Raw genomic sequence first — 20,898 nt, 5'->3', positions numbered from 1 at the left:
CTCTGCTACATCTTTCATCTACATCTGTCCACCATAATTTTCTTTACAGTTCTTCCATAAACATTTTAGTTTTAGTTTTCATTGTTCTTTTAAGATTTAAGAAGTTTTTCAAGCAGTGGAGAGTGAGGACCAATCATCTTCATACCTTTAAGAAATTTTAGATCTAGAAAGAGCTTTTATTTTCAGTCTTGTTTTATGTCTTTTTATTTAATGCCATGATCATTGAGTTAAGTATGTTATGCTAGTTTTCATAAGTGTTTAGTTTAGTATTTTTATTTTTGTATGAACCTATTCATTTAGTGAGTGATTTCTTTACCTTCGTATCCTTATTAATTTTAATTGTTATTGTTAGATAACCATCATATTAATTTAATAATAGTAATTATTATGAAAACATTTAGATTGAATGTATTAGAGACACCATCTTGGCTTCAATCTATGTCGGTAGAATAAACTTTAGTTACATCATTAATTTGAGTGGCTAGAAAAAAAGACACATCACCGACTCATTCATTAAATTTTGGCTTAAAGTGAAGCAAAGTAATTACTAAGTAATTAGCTAAAATAAATACTGTCTTTAGTATATAGTTTAAATCATAAGCATTTACATTGCATATTTATTTATAGTTTATTCAATTTCTTTTATGAATATCATACTTTCTCGAATACTGGTTTAGATTGTTTAGATTTATTTGTATTGTTTTGTATTGATAATTAGTTTATATAATAAGTGACATCATAATTCATTGAGAGGTCGACCTCAGAGTGTTTTACCATTTTTATTATAAGAACGTTTCGTGCATTTGTAAGCACTAACTTAGACATATCATTTTATAATTTTTTAGATTTTTGAAAATTATTGATTAATGGGTAAAATTTTGAATTAATTTTTATCTCAATAATCAAAAGTGATTGTTGATGATCGCAAGGGTTTTAAGAGATTAGATTAAGGATCTGGATTAGAATTGGAGTGGAATTTGTAGAAGAAGGAGACGACGATCTAAGGATTTGAAAGAATTGAGGTTTAAAGTTTCTTCTTCAATAATGCCAAACATTTAAAGTGAGAATTGGAAGCGGTAAGATAGGGAAAAAAGACGAGAAATAAGAGGGAGAGAAAGAAGACGAAGGAAACTGATCAGATTATTGGGACTTTTGAAAGGTGATGGCAATAGTGAAAGAGAGGGAATCGTTGTTTTTTTAATAATAACAACGAAGAAAAAGTATAACCAAATGGTGAGTTTTGATATGATAAGCATTCTTTTGCTAACTTTTTTTTTTTTTTACTAGTCTCCCGTGCCACATCTGCAAAAGCCACCACATAATTTTGTTGAATAGTATGAAAAAAATTTATAAATATTGGTATAGTTTTGTACATTTTAAAAAAATTAGATAAATTTATTAAAAATATGAAAAGTCAAAATTTATTTGATAATTAGACTTTTAAACGGGGTCTTATTCTATAATTTTCAGTTTTCATCTACAACAAACACACCTACGTGTGTTGTGTTTAGGGTGTATAATTGTTAACCATTTAGTAACCTAGCAACAATGTTAATTTGACTCAACCAAAAAAACCAACTCCAATAGTGAACAAATAATTATTTTTTGTACCGCGTGTTAATCAATGAAGTTCATAAATTTCTTATAAGAATATAATTTTGAATTTAATAGCTGATCAAATTAAGTGGATGATTGAATAATAATAATAAATTTTAAAAAATAAAACTTTTTATTTTTACTGTTTCACATGAAATAATAAGGGATAAATATAAAAAATATATTGTCATTTTATTAGTTTATAATTTCATGTATATATTTTTGTGAGACAAGAGAAGTATGTGGTTATAAATTATAAAAAAATATATATTTCATTATTAAAAAATTTCAATTTGTAAAAATTTAACCATCTTTAAACTAATCGGCCGTCGTTATCATGTTATTATTTATATTTAATAACGTGAGTTTAGAATTTAACAATTCTTAATTTTACTATTTGATCATTAAATTGATTTCATCAAAATTAACAAACAACCAGAACAACCACAAGAAATCATTTATCAGCCCTTTGGCACCTTCTCTCACCTTTACCCAAAAAACTCAGAAACCCAGCAAAAGAAAACCTCTCCTCCTCTAGCCTCTAAAGACAAACTTCCAAAACAATCCCTCATCAGTCCGTATGATTCAGAATCCTCTTCAAATACGTCAGAGATGGCGGACATCACTGAGATTCTCATGGATACTTCTGCTACTGATCCCAGTCCAGAAATAGTGGAACCTGAGGATAAGGATGCACAGTCATTCTTTGCTTCCACTTGAGCTCCAAACCCAAGGTCAAAACCAGCTAGCACGGGACCTTGGTTCACTTTTGATGACCTACCCCCATCGAAATGGAAGGACAAGCTTTCCGAATTCTTGGCATGGATTGATCTTCAGATGACCCTTGAAGGGGCCACACTCAAAAAGGTCCTTGCCGAATTTGTCACAAGATTTACCGGAAGCTTAAGAGATTGGTTTCGATCTCGACTGAGTACGGGCTTCAATTTGTCGCACTGCCAACTCCATCAGCAGCAGTAACAATCCTCCATAACCAGTTCTTTGGGAGTTATGACCTTGTCATAAGACAGCAGAAACAAGAGTTCTTTGATCGAAAATGTTGTTCATTAAAAATGAAGGATCTGGAAAAGCACTATTCGGCTATGTCCAAACTCTACTATGTCATTGGAGAACATGATGGTGACGATACACTAAAGTATACCTTCATCACCTCTCTGCCGGATGAAATACAACCTGAGGTCAACAATATGATTGCGGCAACAAAGAGACCAGTCACCTCTATTACACTTGGCGAAATCTGGCAATTCACACTCTCTTCCATTAAAAGACTGTGTCATCAACAAGAGTTATTCAAAAGGTTATCTCAAAGGGACTTGATGGTCCAAAAGGCTTGCAACAAGAACCACCTCAAGATTAAGTGCAAAGCCGCCAACTGCGTCTGTTCAAATCATAAGAAGAAGTATGGACATCATTTCCAGAAATACACGCGCAGCAACAAGGAGTTCAGGAAAAAGAACCCAAAGAGATTCAAATACTTCCGTAAGAAATGGAATCAAGGGTACAAGTTTGGCAGATGTTTCATCTGCAAAAGAAAGGGACACTATGCAAAAAATTGTCCTAGGAATCCAGAAAAGTCAGCAAAGATGATTCAACAAGTCAGCATGTCTTTATCTCTTTCAGACTCTTTTGAAGCAGAGATAGAATCTCTACTTTCAGAGCAAGAGGATCTTACCCCAGAAAGCTTATTTGGGTTAGAAATGGAGTTCTCAGACTCCACAGAATCCTCACAAGAATCTTCTTCAGACTCAGACGATAGTGAGATACCAATCTTGATGATTGGTCTGCACGAAGAAAGTCAGGAGAATATTCTGAAAGATGTAATACAATATCCTCTCTCTCCAACCCTACTGCCTTCCTTCTTTGTTTCTTCTCCACCTCCTGAAACTCTTCAATTTACTACAAAACCCCCTTCAGTTCCATATATTCCAATACAGATCCTACCTTCAAAATACTCCAAGCCTGTACCAGTAATAGCTTTCTTTGACACTGGAGCACAAAGAAGCATGATGAACCCAATGGTTCTCCCATCAGAGTATTGGAAGCCCCATGATCAGTTCTTTAGGGCAGCCAATGGTCAAACCTTCAAAACCACTCTGATCACAAGACAGAAGATCGGAATACAGTTCTTTCCTGATTGCGTTGTATGGACGCACATCATTGGTTCGGATCTTCCAAATAAGGATATCTTGATAGGGTTTGATGTTTATCATCAAGCTCAAAAGCTCCAAATTCTTCCAACTGGCATAAAGTTCAAGAGACAGTTTCGGCCATACACTAAAACTTCAAATCTGTTTTCTGTGACAGATACAATTCTACCATTCCTACCATACACAGAAAAATTCCTTCAGTTCTGTCCAGAATCTCATTCATATTTTCAACACCCTCTTCCTCTGTGGAAAAATCCACAATTCTATATCAGCCTTCCCTTCAAACTTAATGAAGACATTAACCCTACTAAAGCCACACACATAGGAATGTCGCCTACAGACCTAGCCCTTGCTCGATCTGAATGCTTGACACTGTTACAGCAAGGCCTAATTGAACCCACTACTTCACAATGGGCTTGCCAAGCCTTTTATGTGGAAAAAAGGTCTGAAAGGATTCGGGGAGAAAAGAGGCTTGTCATAGACTATAAGCCCTTAAACTATTTCCTTTAAGAAAACAAATTTCCTCTTCCTCGGATCTCAAATCTCAAAGTCCATATCCAAAAAGCCCAATACTATTCCAAATTTGACCTAAATGCGGGCTTTTGACAACTCGGTATCCAACCCACAGAGAGATACAAGATCGCATTTTGTATCCCTAATGCCCAATACCGTTGGATCGTTATGCCCTTTGGGCTCAAGACGGCCCCATCTCAATTCCAGAAGACCATGATTGAGATTTTTGGGCCTATCCTTTACTCTTCTTTGATCTACATCGATGACATCCTACTATTCTCGGAAGCGAGAGGACCACCACTTCCTTGCCATCATCCGGAAATATGGCATTATCTTTGTCGGAAAGAAAGCCAACGAGAAATTGAATTTCTCGGTATGCATTTCAAGAATGGCCAGTACACATATGGTCCCCACCTGACAAAGGAACTTGATGATTTTCCAGAAAAGAATTTATCAGTGAAACAAATTCAACAGTTCCTTAGAATCCTAAACTATGTTCGAGAGGCCATTCCACACCTGTCTAGTTACACGTGCCACCTCTCAAAGATGCTCAAGAAGAACCCTCCTCCATGGGGAGCGGAACAAACAACAGCTGTCAAAAAACTAAAAGAGCTGGCTCACAATCCGCCACCTCTCACAATCCTGTCAATAGGAGAACTTATTCTCCAAACAGATGTATCTGATTATGCATGGGGGGCCATCCTCTTAGAAAAGCTCCACGACAAGGAACAATTATGTGGATATGCATCGGGTCAGTTTTCCTCTTCAGAAAAACATTATCACACGACCTACAAGGAAATTTTGGCAGTCAAGTACGGGATAAAAAAGTTTGAATTCTTCTTGATTGGACAACACTTCCTGGTTCGGATGGACAACTCCTCCTTCCCAAAGATTCTTGAATCCAACCAGAAGACCTTGCTTGAGCCCTAACTACTGCGATTAAAGTCATGGTTCAGCAGGTATGATTTTAAGGTTGAGCATATAAAAGGGATAAGAAACCTAATCCCGGATTTCTTATCCAGACTTTCCAAACCTCAGAATCAGCCTATAGTCCTTCTCACCTCTACCATAAATCTTCCCATAATTTTTATGGCTTCTTCATCTTCCAGAATCAACCTGCAACCTCCTTCACCACCAGATCTTCCCAACAACCTCACAACCAAACAAGTCACTGACTTTGCCCGGAACATGATGTTCCATTATTTGGCAACTTTTCAACAAACCTTCTCACTCCCAATACAACCCAACTTCTTCTTTCTAGACTACCCTTGTTGTCTGATTTATCACTTATCTCCTGAACATCCAAAGCATGAAAGTGAGTTATGGTTCGTATGGTGCCTATCTACAGTCTGTCATCATGCTATAGAAGTGCCCATTATGAATCTTTTACACTTCTTCAACAATGAAGCAAACTCGGGGTCATATCCATGGAGATTCCTTACCTGGTTCAAAACTCCATATCAATGGACAAGAGATCTTCTTAAACTTATCCATGAGCATCGGTTATTCTCAGACAACATTTCCAAAGCTTCGGAATACCATGCTATTTTCATATTACAGGCCCTATCTCCGTGACCGGAAAACACATATGCAACCCGAATATCTGTTACCATTGGAGAACACTTAATAGTCCTCTACATCTTGCTTCGCCAAAGAATCACATAAGACCTAAAATAGGCCTGCAATACGGGGAAATGAATCAAGGATGACTAATGTCTCAACACCATTAGTATGCACATTCAATGGACATCAATCAACTGGACAATCCATTGAACATTTCTGTTTCTCTGATCTTCCGACCCCACTGGATGACCCTACCTTAACTAGGGCACAGCAAGAAGCTCCCATGCAAGACTCCCAGCTAATGGATGATGATCAATATGATGATATTTTCTAAGCATGTGGAGCTGTCATATTTTCTAAGCATGTGAAGCTGTCGGCCACTCCTATTACTTTAAGTGAATTATTGTATATTGTCCTATTAGGCATGTGAGTGAATGATGAGTCGTCCTTATTGTCTTGAAAGTGGAGTGTATTATTAGGCATATGAATGTATTATTGTATGTTGTCCTATTAGGTATGTGAGTGGAGTGAATTATTGTATATTGTCCTATTAGGCATGTGAGTGAAGGATGAGTCGTCCTTATTGTCTTGTAAGTGGAGGATGAGTGGGATTCCCACTTAGCCTCCTTTTGTATTCTTGTTGAGACTCTCCTCCCTATATAAGGAGAAGTCATTTTGAATAAAAAGCAGGCAAGTTTCCATTAAGCAATTTCTTACTCTCTCATGGCCTTCTAAACTCTTCCCTCTCTTCCTCGATCCAATGGCAATGAACTAATAGTTCTTCGATCTGCTTCCGGTATGATCCAGCCAGGCTTCGAAATGCGAAAGACCCCCATGGCGAGGTGCCTCTTTGTGGTCGAGGATATTCACATGCAGTTCTATGACTATACCATGAACAAAAATAATTAAATTTTTATGAATTAAAATTTTATAATAATAAAATATATATTTTTATCACAATTTAATCAATAATTTTACTTATCTGAAAAAAAATATATATATATTTAAAGTTACAGACCGGTAAACCACGTTGTCTCAAATAACAGTTCAATATATAAAAGTTATTATGCGATAAAAGTAAATCTCATTTAACTAAAACATAGTCTTGCCCAAATGAAATAGGTTTGACACCTTTACGGATGAAACCTTTAGATTATGAAACTGGGCTATTAATTATCAATATCCCAAACCATCTTCAATTCGGAGAAAAGGGCTTTGAAAGGTCGATCTCTGTAAGCTAAACAAGCGAGACAAAACTGAAAAATGGCCGAAGACGAACGCAAGAAATTGGAAAGTGTACCAAAATCTGAACGAGAAGAGGCTGTTAAAGAGAAAGAAAAAGAATCAATGAAGCCATGGGAGCAGCATGCAGCAATAATAAGCATACCTCGTTTCGATTACAACGCACCTTCTGCTCTTCTTCATAATTCTCATTCTGGCTTCCTCATTACCTGCTCTATCAGTTACTTTCCCTTTCCTTTCTTTTCTCTTTATTTATTTTAATTCTATTCACAGGTTTGATTTACATTCCTTATTGTTATCAGAGAGGGAAAAGAGTGCCACCAAAGAAGTCATGTCGATTCTTGAAAAGGTTTAAACTTCTCTTTTTTCTTTACTTTCCTTTTTATTTGTTGTTTTATTTCTATTTCCTTTAGTTTCCAGTACTAGTTATTTACTGCGTTTCTTGCTCACACTTTGCATATGCCTCCATCCAGTACACTTTTGCTTAGCTACTTTGATTATTGTATTACTTTTACTTTCCATTACATTTCCTTGAATTAAAGCTTGAAATCGATTTGCCTGTAGTAATGGTCTCACTTGTATCCTTTTTTCTAGTTTCACTTCTTTGGCACAATGTGTGAATTTGATTAGGTTTAGTTTTCCGTGAAACATTAACGTATCGCATAGTGGAAACGTGTTAGGAGATACTGATACTTTGATTGTGAATTCTTTTGCAGTATATTGGGTCCTATACTAAAGATAGTTCAAATGGAAGCCAAGGCATCAAGAGAAGGAAAACATTGATGGGTGGAACATGTGCTCAAGGCATGGAAAGCAAGGATGTAAGTGAGGATCCAGGTACTAATTGTCTAACCAACAAAATGGGAATTATGATATCTTTGTGAAGTACACTGCTTCATAGCTCTTATTTTTCCTGATCATAGATCAGGTTTCAGAAGAGACACATACTGTAGAAGAAACAGGTTTTACTCTTTCCTTGGTCAAGTTAACAAGGAGTGGGTTGCTTCTCCTAAACTTTGTTGGAGAAAATTCTCCTGATGCTACAGAAATTGTATCAAACATTTTTCAACGTATTGAATCTGGGAGTCTAAAGTCACCCCTGTAAGTTGTCAGAAAAACTGGTTGCTAGTTATCGCCTTTTTTTACTTAAAAATACAGCTTTAGGTATATCTCTTTTACTGTGGACCTATTGCTTCTTTGGATATTTCATCTTTGGTCACTTATCTTTAATTGAAAAATGTTAAAAAATGCTATATCCTCAATCTGTTTTGCTTTTCTACTTTTATGTGGCATGTTTGTTTGTTTTACCTGCCAACTTTCCGCACCCATTTTATAGCTGGAGCTATTTGGCATCCAATCAATGTAGATTTTCCTTTTATTCTTTCTCCCTTAGATCTATGTCATTGTGATAGGTTCATGCTTGTCCTTGTTGGGTTTGGATGAGTTTAACATGCCGGTGATGTAGTCTGGGGCCAGCAACCTGTTTATGAGTTCTTTTATGGTGTTTGTGAAAAATGTTTAGCAACAAACAAGTTTTATAGGAAGGGATTTAGGTTAGGAGGTGGAACCAGAAGACGGAATTAATTCGAGCATTAAAAGAAAGAATTTGATGGCTATTAGTTACTGTAACAGGGAAGCTGCTAAAAAGAAATGAGGGAGACAAGAGGGAGACCATGCTAGGTACACAATAAACTCATATTTCCATTACATAATGGTTAACAAGACACCCAAGAGGCATTTCTAGAAGTCAAAAGATAATTCTAACTCCTGTTTGGATTAGTAATCCGAAGTGATAGCCCACGGTAAATGTGAAGAAGAATGAAACAAACCCTTTATAAAACGAACCTCCTAATTGAAAAATCAGAAAAGAAAGATAAAGAGTACCTGTAAGTTGTAATATTACAAGAAAAATCTACACTTTTTAAATTTCTTGTTTTGGATTGCATCATTTGAAATTGCCAGATATTTGCTAATGTATATTGATTTTCTCAATTTAATCTCCATTGCATGTATTGTCATTTTATAACATTTGCTATATCTAATTTGAACTGGAAATTTATTAATGCAGCTGGTGCCATCGCATTTTCCCTATCCAAGCTACTTGTTGTTTGGATGAGAAGGAACTGCGAACAGTTGTATCAAAGCTTGTTCTGAGATTCATAAATGACAAAGCAAACAAGTTTGAACGGCCCATAAAGGTAGCATGCCCTATAAAATAAATGAAGAACTGTTAAACACTGCATTCCAATGCACTTGCACATTTATTAATAAAAAAGTTACACTCTTCCTCTTTGTTCACAAGAAGAGGTGGGAAAAGTAATAAACTGTTTCACTGACATTCTCTTTGTTCTGCTCATTAGGCAGCTTATTTTAGCTAATTAGAGGGGCAAGAGATATGGGGGTGGAATGTAGGATAGGATGGGGGTCAGAGGAAGGATTTAAGAGATATGTAAAACCTTTACTTCTATCCATAATTTATCTTACTACTTACTATGTGTGAAAATTCTGATCTACATTTGTACGAAGTTAAACAACAAATTGGAGTTTATTTAATTTTCATGTGCATCTCTCTTCCTTGACCAGGCGGAACTTCGGATTCATTATTGTGGGAATTAAGGAAAAAAGAAAAGAAATGAGGCTACCATTAGTTGGCTGACTGTATACATTGACTTTAATGTAACCTTCTGATCTGCAGTATGCAGTTGGATATAACAGGAGAGGTATTGAAGAGACACAGGCAAAGAATGTGAAAGATACTTCAAAGGACTCCGCTCTGTGTTCTTTGTTGGACAGGAACAAATGCTTTGATGTTGTGGCCTCAGCAGTTAAAGATGTTATATCAGATTCAGCTGTTGATCTTAAATCTCCCGAGGCAAGAATGTTAACTAGTTCCTGCATGTTGAAATTTGTATATGCTTTTTCCTGCCTGGTTTTCTGCATGAATATTCTGACTGTATTAATCTGTCTATCAGCTTTCCATTCTCGTTGAGTTGTTGCCTCTTTCTGGAGTGCCAAACGGGTCATTGGTTGCTGCTGTCTCTGTTCTTCCTCAAAACCTCGTTAGTGTAAAGCCAAGACTCTGCATTAAGCCTCTGGTTTCTGATGCCAATGCGAAGAAAGGAAGAAGATGAAGGTGATTCTGCTTTACGTTTAACATTTGTCACTATCAAGAATCATGGACTGAGTGTTTATGAAGCTAAGCCTGTCTATTTCTTGATTGCCTCTGAATCACATGTAATTTACCTGCATGTATGTGAGAGGATAGTCCAATTATTGGTGCACTTTTTGCTGTTAGAATACTCTTTTTTGCAGAGAAATCATAAAGTTATACTTTATGCCTTGTGCATCTGAACTGTAAGCTTTAAAGTCACTGTAAAACATCTCTTGTTTTATTAAACTAAGGAAATACGCAAGCCCTGTTTTATTAATAATAATAGTTTTTGGTTGAAATGGAAAAAATTTAAACCTTTCCCCTTTTAATCTGCTGTATAGGTTCTCTCAGAAACACATCAGGACCAGTTTCAATTGAATTTAGTGTGGATAAATGAATTTAAAATTTAGAAAGAAAAAAGATATAATATTTTGGGTGATTTATGCTGTAACCTTGTATCATGATTGGAAAGAAGATGACTAAGCCTCATTAAGTGGTACATTATGTAATTAATTAGTTTAAATCAGAAGAATGATATACCACTGTTTCTTTTTATCTTTTCAGAATGTAAATGACACGACTAATCTCAACTTCTAATTTTTGTTTATTGATAAAAATTATGTACTTGCTTTATTTAATTATGTACCAAATAAACTAACACTCATGCAAAGAAAAATTCTTTTTTGACTTAACTAACTTGCACATTTGTTATTTATTGATAAAAATTCTTAACTTGCTCTCAGGGGAAAAAGAAAAAATAAAGAAAAGAAGTTCATTTACAAAATATTTCTAAGAAAATTAAAATATATTTGCATATTACTAAATCCTATTTTGGTAAACTGTCACATGATTGTATATATTATTTGTTTACTTGTTCATCTTACTTCAGGTTTTTTTACCATACATCATAAATTTGTCCATCTCTGCTGAGAAGTTTAATTAATTATTCATATTAGATTCTGTTTGAGTTTTTATATAATATTTTTAATGAGATCATTTGATTTGTGTGATTTTATTTTTTCTAAAAAAGTTTATAATTTATTATATAACACAAACTTATTAGACTATGTATGCATATCAAATTAAGAATTGACAGTAATTCATATAATATTGAAATATAATAAGAAATCTAATATTAGTGAAAGAATTATTTACATTTTAAATTGAGTTGCAAAACTATATGGCCATATAAAATATAATAATAATACTGAAGAAAAAAAAAATTACATGCATTTAATTAGTGCTTGTGCTTTCCAATTGATATTGAAGATATTCCAATTACAGCTGTCTTTTGGATTTTCTGCCTTTTCTCTAACTTATAAGTAGTAGGCTAAATAAAAGAAAAAAAGAAGTATTTACCATAATAAATATAATTTATTTAAGTCAGTCATCACCAATAAAAGTTAAAATTTAAATTGAGGTCATTTATATTGTTTATATTTTAAAAACATTAAAAATGAAATGCAAATATAATTTGGTGGAGCTTCTCACATCAATTTTCAAACCCTTAGAGAAGAATGGCCAATTTAAATGTAGACAAGAAGGAAATTTAGTAATTTGTTCAAACAAAATTTAATCCATGCACATTGGAGGGCAACCAGGAGTGCTGGAAAAAGGAAAAAGAAAAAGAAAAGTGCTTGCAACTCTGCCATAAAGCATCTCAAAAGTGGTGTTACAGTCAAGCTAAGAACTACAATTTCCTTGAATTACACTCAAACTACCCTAATAGACATGGAAAAAAGCAATAATCAAGGACACACCTAACTGCTCACATTTCCACACTAAGAACTACATTAATCTAAGCGATATTATCTATGTTTAGGCTCAATGGTGGATTGGAAAAACTATACTGAATGGGACTAGGGAATGGCTAAAGATCAGAAAAACAAAATAGACTAAGAAACATTCTAAAAGCACAAAAAGATTATTCAAGAAACGGACGAGGGCTTCTCTTTCTTCTTTTTTTTTTTTTTTTACATTTGATTTTAGACACCGCAAAGAGCAATAGATAAATCTAAATTAATATTTCGTTTTGCTGAAGAAGAGCCGGAACAGTCTTTGAATGTAGTCCGAGCGTATGATGAGAAGGCCTCACTAATCTCACTCGCAGAAGATGCATTACTTCTTTGTGATGAAGGATGCTGTAAGGATAGCGATAACAATAACTCGCAGCCATTCGCTTCTTCATCTTCTGCTCTTCCACTTCCAGTAGCCTCCTCTAGTTTGCTCATTCGTGCAGCAGCTGGTTTGCAACTTTCATACTTTACCTTGGGAATCTGTAGTACAAGATTAACAAAAATTCACTAGTAAAAATTCAATTTCTCACAATAATAATAGCATCCATTAAATTAAAATGTCTAATACATTTCAGAAATTAAATGCACTTATGCTTGTATTATCAGTGAGCAATAATGAAGCTAAAGTTCATCTTAGATGTCAGGTCCTTGGCAGCATAATCTATAAAATGCCTTAAGCCAAAGATACTTTGTGGAATAACCAACCTACGTAATAATGTTAACCCTAGAGCTAAAACACATAGGCTAACTAAAGCGACAAGCTTGAGGTGCTGAAGAGCCGGCATTCCTGTTTATATTGCAATTTTTGTGAATGAACACCCAACAAGTCTTGATTTTGTCAATTTAACATTCAAGAATATACCAAAAGACCAACAAATATATGCTCACTGATCATCTAAACCTGGTTGAAAAAAATGCAACAAGAAAACCGATATTGGTTTAAAGGGCTGACGATGGAGTTTCTATCATTGGGATAAATTATTTTTAGTCTATTATCCATAACTGAATGGAAGAGTACCTAGATGTGCAGCTATAAAGTAAGATGATGCAGTCCAGTAACTCAATATAATAGAGTACCAGTAGAACTGCAGGTTCTGAGGTACTGTGTACTCCCTATACAATAAATAAGTATTTTGAATTTCCATTCTGTCTGTCTTCCACATCAGAGGTCCCCCATTCACAATAGCTATATTGGACCACAGGGTATAAGAATTTCTACCTACACATTCACTCATTTTCTAGAAGGAACAGTGGCCTAAGGAAACCTTGCAAGTAGTTGTGAATGCAACTAAAATAAATGAGCCTTCAACTTTAGCAAGATGTATGGCACAAGGGTTTTATTTATTATATGGGCAGGTATTTGGAATTTGGAAGAGAAACAAAAGAACACAGCAAGCTCTGAGCCTGTTAATTAGAAAGTATTATTTTAAACACAAATTAATTAATGTGCTCAGACACGTTGCAAAGCACCTAATCAACATGAAGTTAGACAAGAATTAATTAAAAGTTGAAAAGCCAAACCCAAAGTTTTCTTTCAAAAAATAATACTAAAAGTGGAAAAATCTAGCCTCAGCTGCACTGATTGGCAAAAGGAAAGATGCTATAGTATGAAGAAACAATGAAAATAAAATTGTGAACCAAAAGAAATGTTGATAAAAAGAAAGATAAAACTAAAAAAAGCAAAGTAGGCTTGGTAACTGGCCTAACAAAAAAAAAAAGATCTCCCATTTACAAAAATTACCAAGTCCTAACAAGTCCTTGCAGTAGCAGGAGATTCCAGTAAACCACAGAACAGTTTTACCTAAACTAAAGCTGAAAAATGGAAACACTTTTTCTTCTGTTTCAGAAATGAGAACACTTTGCAAGGCATAGAAGTGACACAGGTTGACCTGAAAAAAGTATGGATATTCCACAGACACCATTGGTCACAAGAGTAATTAACTGGAAACTAGAAAGAGGCCACCATACATAACTTTGGTTGAAACTTGAAAAGGTGATACCAAAAACCAACATTACACTCAACCTATAAAAAGGCTGTCTAAGAGAAAAAGATGGAGAGAGAGAAAGAAAGAAAGGTGGGTTTTTATAGTGTACCTTGAGGAAATCAGATTCTTCCACTGCATATTTGAAAGAGTTGAGGTTGCAAAGATCATGTGGCAGAGAGAAGGGCGTGAATTGGGGCTTAGAATGGGTCTGTTCCCATCTGAAACCACCACCATTACCTTCTTTTATTCCCATATAATCATCAAGAGCGTACGGATTGGTGACTGCTTCACATATTCCTTGGCTGCATTGCAGGTTTGTATCAGAGATTGAACTCTTGGTCTCGATTCTTGCTCTGCAAAGTATATAAAAGAAAGGGAGAAAGATCAAAACAAAGAGAACAAGAAAAATAAAAGCGAAAAAGTGAAGAGCTGAAAGGAAAAGATCATGCAACAGTGCAAATCTTTTTTTGTTTGTTTCTAGACTAGGACTATCCATGCACCTTTTTTTTCTATTTAGTGTTTGGAAAGTCTAAACCATTAAACTTGTAACCAAAAAACAAAACAAGAGCTAAACTGACCTTTTTGAAGGGACAGTACTGTATATGAAATGAGAATCCGATTCTGCAAGGGGTCTTACTTCATCAATACACTCATCATGCTCATCAAAATATTGTCTTCTTTGATGAGTAGAGCTCTTATCTGTCATATACATATAAAAGAGAGACAAACGCACATAAATACACAAGCATAGGCATACAAAAAAGATGTCGAGTTTGATAAGAAGTAATAGGCCCTTTATGGGTACTCCACTTTGTAGATGTGCCTTTTGATAGAAGTTAAAAGGTGGAGTAAAGGCAAACGGGTCAAATGGCATTAAAAATTGTTCACTGCATTGATATAAAGATAGAGAATGAGAGAGAGGGAGGGAGAACATCAAGAATAGCTGGAGTGCAATTGAAGTTTATGGGTTTCATAAGAAATGCTAATATTAGAAGATCTGAAAAGGATACAAGTTTATTCTGTTCTCAACTCTTTTGGCATAAAAACTCTTTAGCAGAAATGAAAGATAATAAATGAAGTGATACATTACACCTTTCCAAATGATATGTTTACATGTGAAATTCAAAATCTTTGATTCTGAACTGAGGATGAGAACCATTAGGGGAAAGAATATTACGAAGTCTGCCATTAATGCATATTTATACACAGACAACGATGGATGATAAATAACCTGATCAAGAATTGAAACATACAGTGCTTCATATCTTTGTTAATATATATACGCATGCATTTGCAAAGACATTAAGAAGTGAGAAGAAAATTCATTGAATACCTTGTTTACCCAGATCACTCCTCATGCTTCTATACATCTGGTGAAAAACAAACAGGAAAGTGCCCGTGTAAGCAAACTGATAAAAAAAAGGATGTTTGTTTGAAAATATACAGAAAGGGCTGGAAATTCGAACAAGAGTCGTGAACAAAATAAAGAAAAATATAGTGCTAAGGAACAAAGAAGGGACAACCTGGAGATGGCTCTTCACATGTGAAATGGTGAGTCCTTTCACATCCATCAACTGAAGAACCAGTTTTGGCGTAGCTTCTAAAAAGAAATCAAGAAAAGAAGCACATAATCACCATACGAGATAGAGAAACAAAGAAAAGCTAGTAGAAGAAGAGACAAAAAGGAATTTATTAATCCTTACTGTCTTGACCACCAAGCCTTTCAATAGCATGAACAAAACAGTGATGAAGCTCAGGAGTCCATCTCAAGCGAGGAACTTTTGATCTTACATATTGTCTTACAGTCCCACTTCTTCCACAACTACCCATATGTGTCAAACGCCCTACAAAATACCAACTGGGTATCTCAAAAGAATCCTTCCTTTCCTCGTCCAAACAACGTTTCACCAACTGGGTACTCTTTAAAGACCCTTCCTTTATACACCCGTAAAAGAAAAACGCAACTTTGATTATGCTTGCCAAGAAAAAGACGTGTTTTTTCGGTTGATCAAAACTTTTATACAGAGGAAGCCAAGAAAAGGAAGACAATAGGAGTGCACAAAGCAGGGAAAGATAATTCTTCTGAGAAGCAGAGAGAGAGCGCAGGGAGGAGAGAGAGAGAGAGAGAGAGAGAGAGAGGAGGAGAAAAAGATCACGAGAAAAGGAAGAGACGTAGCTGTAAATTCCTTAAGGAAGGACTGATAATACCTGCCTGCTGCCTTCTGCTTAACTTCTGTTTCTATACTCCTCTCTTCCTTTCTTTCTTCCTTTTGCTGTTTGCTTCCACAGAGAGAGAGAGAGAGTTTTTATAGTATAATAAATAAATGAAAAAGAAAAGAGAAGAGAATTCTGATATAAAATCACGAGTTTCTGATCTGCTGAGAGCTGAATGCTGGCTTTGGCTTGGCTCTCTCTACAACTTCACCGAAGAAAATGATTACCCCTATAAGCCACACACCATAACATGCTCTAAAATATACCACACCACCAACCAACTGCTTTGCTTTGACCTTTGTTTCCTCTCTCTCTCTCTCTCTCTCTCTCTCTCTTACATAAAATCCTATAATACGCCAACGTCGTCATGATCACAAAATGCCCATGAAACCTCTTCATTTTTTTTAAAGAAAGAGAACCCTTTTTTTTTTATTTGAATTTCCTTTTTTCTTTTTCCAAATTCTAACACGGTGTTCTTTCGGGACACCCTATCCTGTTGACTGTACTATAGTCTATGTCCAGGGGGCACTCCCTTTTCTTTTCTTTAATGGATAAAATCAAAACTATTGCAGCAAATTGAAGGACCTAAAGTCATTCTATTTACTATTTAACTATTCTCCTTTCTTCTGTTTTTACCCTTTTCTTTTTATTTATGAGAAGCTTGAAAGGCAGACACATTCGTATACAAAACAAAAGAATTTCTACTGCGAAAAACTTGAATTCAGAATTTATTTATTTAGGTATATACATCCTTGTCACTTAAATTAAGTTTTCTTACAAAAATAACACTTTTTTAATATAAAGATGAAATAAGCAAGCATATAAAAATTATATTTCTATGAAAATACCCACAAACTTATTCAATAAAACAAAATAAAATAACGACATGTGATTAGAGTTGATTCTTTAATATATATAGAAATTTCTGTACCGACCATCAAGTCAATTTTAATAGAAAAAAACAAAATCCTAGTCCAAACCTAACTATTTCATGGAATAGACAAGACATGCATGCCCCTTAGTTCATGAACAGTCCAATAATTTAATAGATGATTGCATTCACAAGTCATGGCCACTCCATAATTTGATTAATTTTCTTTCTAATAACATGAAGATAATTTCATTAATAAAACAAAGGTTTACATGAACGTAAAAGGATACAGATAAGCACCATTCACATCTATTGGATTTGGAGCCAGTTTGAAATTCCACGACAGGTGCCGCCAACCATATCGATTAAAGGACCATAAAGTGTCCAAGAGCAAACATATATCGTAATTAATTTAAAAAATGACATTTTTATATAAAACTGTTTTATACTTTTTAAATGACTAACATAATTTTATTATCTAAGAAAATATAGTCCATAAATCTTACATAATGAGTGGTTTAATGCATGTGGTATAATTTTTTAATTTTTATTCATAAATGTCAAATGAACCGAAACTCTTTATATGTATTTGCTATAAAAACAAAAAAAAATCATAAAACTTTACTCTTAAAATAAGTATTTTTCCTACTTGAATTACAACTAAAGTCTACATTACTTTTTTTATTTTGTCATAAACATTCCTTGACAAACTTTGATGCAAAGATGCATGGGGACGCATTCTTTTTGGTATGTTAGGTCCATAGGAGATTATTAGAAATGAAAATAATAATAATAATAATAATTCTCAATATAGATTTTATTATCATTGAAAATTCAAATTTGATGTGACGCCGATAAGCTTTTCTATCAAGTTTTACGACTTTATTTCCAGCGAAATAACTCGTCCTTCAGAAATGCCTTTCCAATATATATATATCATCTTATTACACCAAGGCAATTGATCTTATGAATGAATTGATTGAATCAATTCTAGTTGCTTGATTTAGTTAACATTTTATGTATAAGACCGTAATATATAATTTTCGGATATATAAACAAGAGTCATGAGAGAATGAAATCCTTAAAGCTTTAGTTTTTTTAAAAAACTTAGATATAAAATCAACATTTTATTTATTTATTTTCAGTTTATCACATATGAGCATATAAATTCTTAGCAATGCATTTGTTACGGGTATAAAAAATTTCGTCATTCTAATCTTTTTTTATATTAATGTGCAAAGTAAAATCATAATACAAAACCATTTCATTATTTTCTTACCCCGTTACCTATTATTGCTCATCACATGAAAAGAAGGCCATATATCAGATTTGGAACCTAAACGTCCCCATATCCAATATTTTTTTTTAAAGATTACTTTCTTTTTGTTAGTTAGAATTGAAAATAATTTTTAAATTTATTTTAATTTTTGAATCTACTTTTTATATATATTTACAATTTATTTAAAAACATTTAATTAATTTTTTTAAAAAAATTATCATCTCTTTTATATATTTTTGAATCATTAAATATAAATTAAGCAACCATATTAATTATAGGAAAAGTTTATTTAATTGAAGGTGGGGCACACACGTATCTGATAATTGAGAAACAGGGTTCACGTCAAGCGTTTTGAAAGTCAACTATTTTGGCATTAGAAAAAAAAAAAAATAGACACGAAAGCTAAAAGTAATTAATAAAGCTAAATCCTTCATTTCTTATCGAGACCGTCTATTTTGAGACCAAAAGAACCGGCACGTATATCATGAAGAATCGACGGCCAGATGATGAGAAAGAGGAGCACGTCAGTTGAAGGTAAGCCGCATATGGAAATTTGGAATTCTGAAATTTCTATTATTTGGCATCAAATCACATCAATCACGTTTTTAATTCTTTTTCCTTTTTTTTTTTTCATATTTTTCTTTAAATTAAAATCTTAATGGGTGGTATTACATAATAATTAGGAGTGGTAAAAGAAATCCGATTACTAGCTATAGTGAAACGAAAACAGATGAAACCAATTTAGAGAAAGTAGTCCAATAAATACATGTATTCAGTTTAAATTCTTAATTTTAGAAAATCGATGATCAATTTATCTAAAAAATATTTAAATATGTAAATTTACACGCGTTTATTATATGTATTAATCAGAGAATTTTATATAAAACTAATATAACAAATAATAATAATAATACATTTATGTGCATGTATTGATAACAATAATAATAAATATAAAAATAAGAAGCAGCAAATATCGGATTATATTAACCTCTAATCATAAGAATAATTACTTTTGTTACATTCATAAAAATAATAATTATGAATCAGGTGGCTGCATGTTTTTGTCAAGAAAAGAGTTATTGATTTGTTAGACCCGTAGGCTACGTTAGGCGAATATGGGCGAAAGCAGATGGCATAGAGACGGTGGCCGACTATTGAAATACTTCCCATGTTTAATGCATTTCCATTCCTTCCTTCATTCTCACACTGCATTATACAAAATACTAAAAATAAAAAATATTACTAATCATATTATCAGTAATTGACGCATAGCTGCCTCTATTTACTTTTAAATAATACAAGTTGAATTCCATCAATAACCATTAGCAGAAATTCTTATTAAGTTTATTTGATCTTCAGTTGGAACACAATCACGACGGTGATTCAATTAAATAATAGAATTATTATTTCCAGGCTAAGATAGAATGTATTATGTATTCAGCCAAAGCAAGTAGATTCCCACAGTTGGGCAAAACATGGATAAACTAATACCACCTATTTTTTGACTAATAATTTCCTACTTTACGTTTCAAAATTATTTAAGTTAAGTAAGAGTTTATTTAGTTGATGTTGACGTTATCTTATTTCCACCATAAGATTATTGAGAACCAATCTGTCATTCTCTAATTTAGTGACACAGAATCAATATCAAACCACTTCAGAAATTTAAAAGGGAAAATGGATACATAATTTAAAAGACTTAATTATGAATTATGTGATTTATTAAATTTTATGCACACACTTATGGTTTTACTTTCCTGAAAAAATATTTTAATTTTTTCAATGGACTTTACGTTTATACACATTTACAAAATATAATGGACATATAGCTCATATCACTTTTTCAATGCAGGCCTGCATATTTTGAGAATAAGGCATGCATGGCAGTCGATAAATATAGTGACAGAGAAAAGTGCAATGCATAATTTATTAAGTTAAACAATAGAAATTAAATAGGTCATGAACATGAGATATGAATATATGTTTTAGTTTTTCGATTATTTATGAACATGAAACATGGATAAGGAAGTCGTGTATTATAAGAATATTGAATTATGTTTCTATAGGGACGGGTAATATAGATATTGAATTATACCTTTTATGAAAATACTAAAGAGAATGAAGATATTAAAATTAATATTTAAATAATTAGACGTGCCAAATAATATTTATATCCCAATTAAACCGATTTTTTTTTTTATCATCCACTTCATCTCCTGCCAATAAACAAATTATCAATATAAATACAAAAAGAAAAATGACATAACACTCGAGAATAAAACAAAAAGATTATACAAGAATTTAAAGTTCTTTCCATGGTAGAAATCAAAAGTAAATCAGAACACTAGGTTAGAAATCCCTTCCTCGAGCTCCTTCTTTAGCCAGTATATATACTTGCTATAATATCACCTTCTCTGAAAATGTGGGTTAAAGACAAAATCATGCTAAGTTTATTTTGTTCAGTGTGAATATATAGGTCCAGACATCATATTAGTATATCACGACAATCTTAAAAAAAGCAAT

General features: G+C 33.5%; 2 protein-coding genes across 2 annotated transcripts; one reads left to right on the top strand and one right to left on the bottom strand.

The window, feature by feature from the left end:
• Positions 1-6,927: 6,927 nt before the first annotated feature.
• LOC8283311 lies at positions 6,928-10,419 on the top strand. The gene is made up of 7 exons (XM_002521837.4): positions 6,928-7,299; positions 7,382-7,428; positions 7,796-7,916; positions 8,003-8,180; positions 9,148-9,277; positions 9,775-9,951; positions 10,052-10,419. Exons 1-7 carry the CDS (start codon positions 7,101-7,103, stop codon positions 10,208-10,210), a joined length of 1,011 nt encoding a protein of 336 aa, XP_002521883.1. The 5' UTR covers positions 6,928-7,100; the 3' UTR covers positions 10,211-10,419.
• Positions 10,420-11,852: 1,433 nt separating this feature from the next.
• On the bottom strand, positions 11,853-16,864 carry LOC8283312 (myb family transcription factor MOF1). The gene is made up of 6 exons (XM_002521838.4): positions 15,715-16,864; positions 15,535-15,611; positions 15,345-15,381; positions 14,590-14,710; positions 14,121-14,364; positions 11,853-12,506 (listed from the first exon to the last, which is right to left on the bottom strand). Exons 1-6 carry the CDS (start codon positions 15,839-15,841, stop codon positions 12,216-12,218), a joined length of 897 nt encoding a protein of 298 aa, XP_002521884.2. The 5' UTR covers positions 15,842-16,864; the 3' UTR covers positions 11,853-12,215.
• Positions 16,865-20,898: the final 4,034 nt, after the last annotated feature.

Source organism: Ricinus communis, chromosome 5 (genome assembly GCF_019578655.1).
Source record: "Ricinus communis isolate WT05 ecotype wild-type chromosome 5, ASM1957865v1, whole genome shotgun sequence".
In the NCBI taxonomy this organism is placed as follows: Eukaryota; Viridiplantae; Streptophyta; class Magnoliopsida; order Malpighiales; family Euphorbiaceae; genus Ricinus; species Ricinus communis.
Note: the sequence above shows the minus strand (reverse complement) of the source record. Positions and strands in the feature narration are given on the sequence as shown.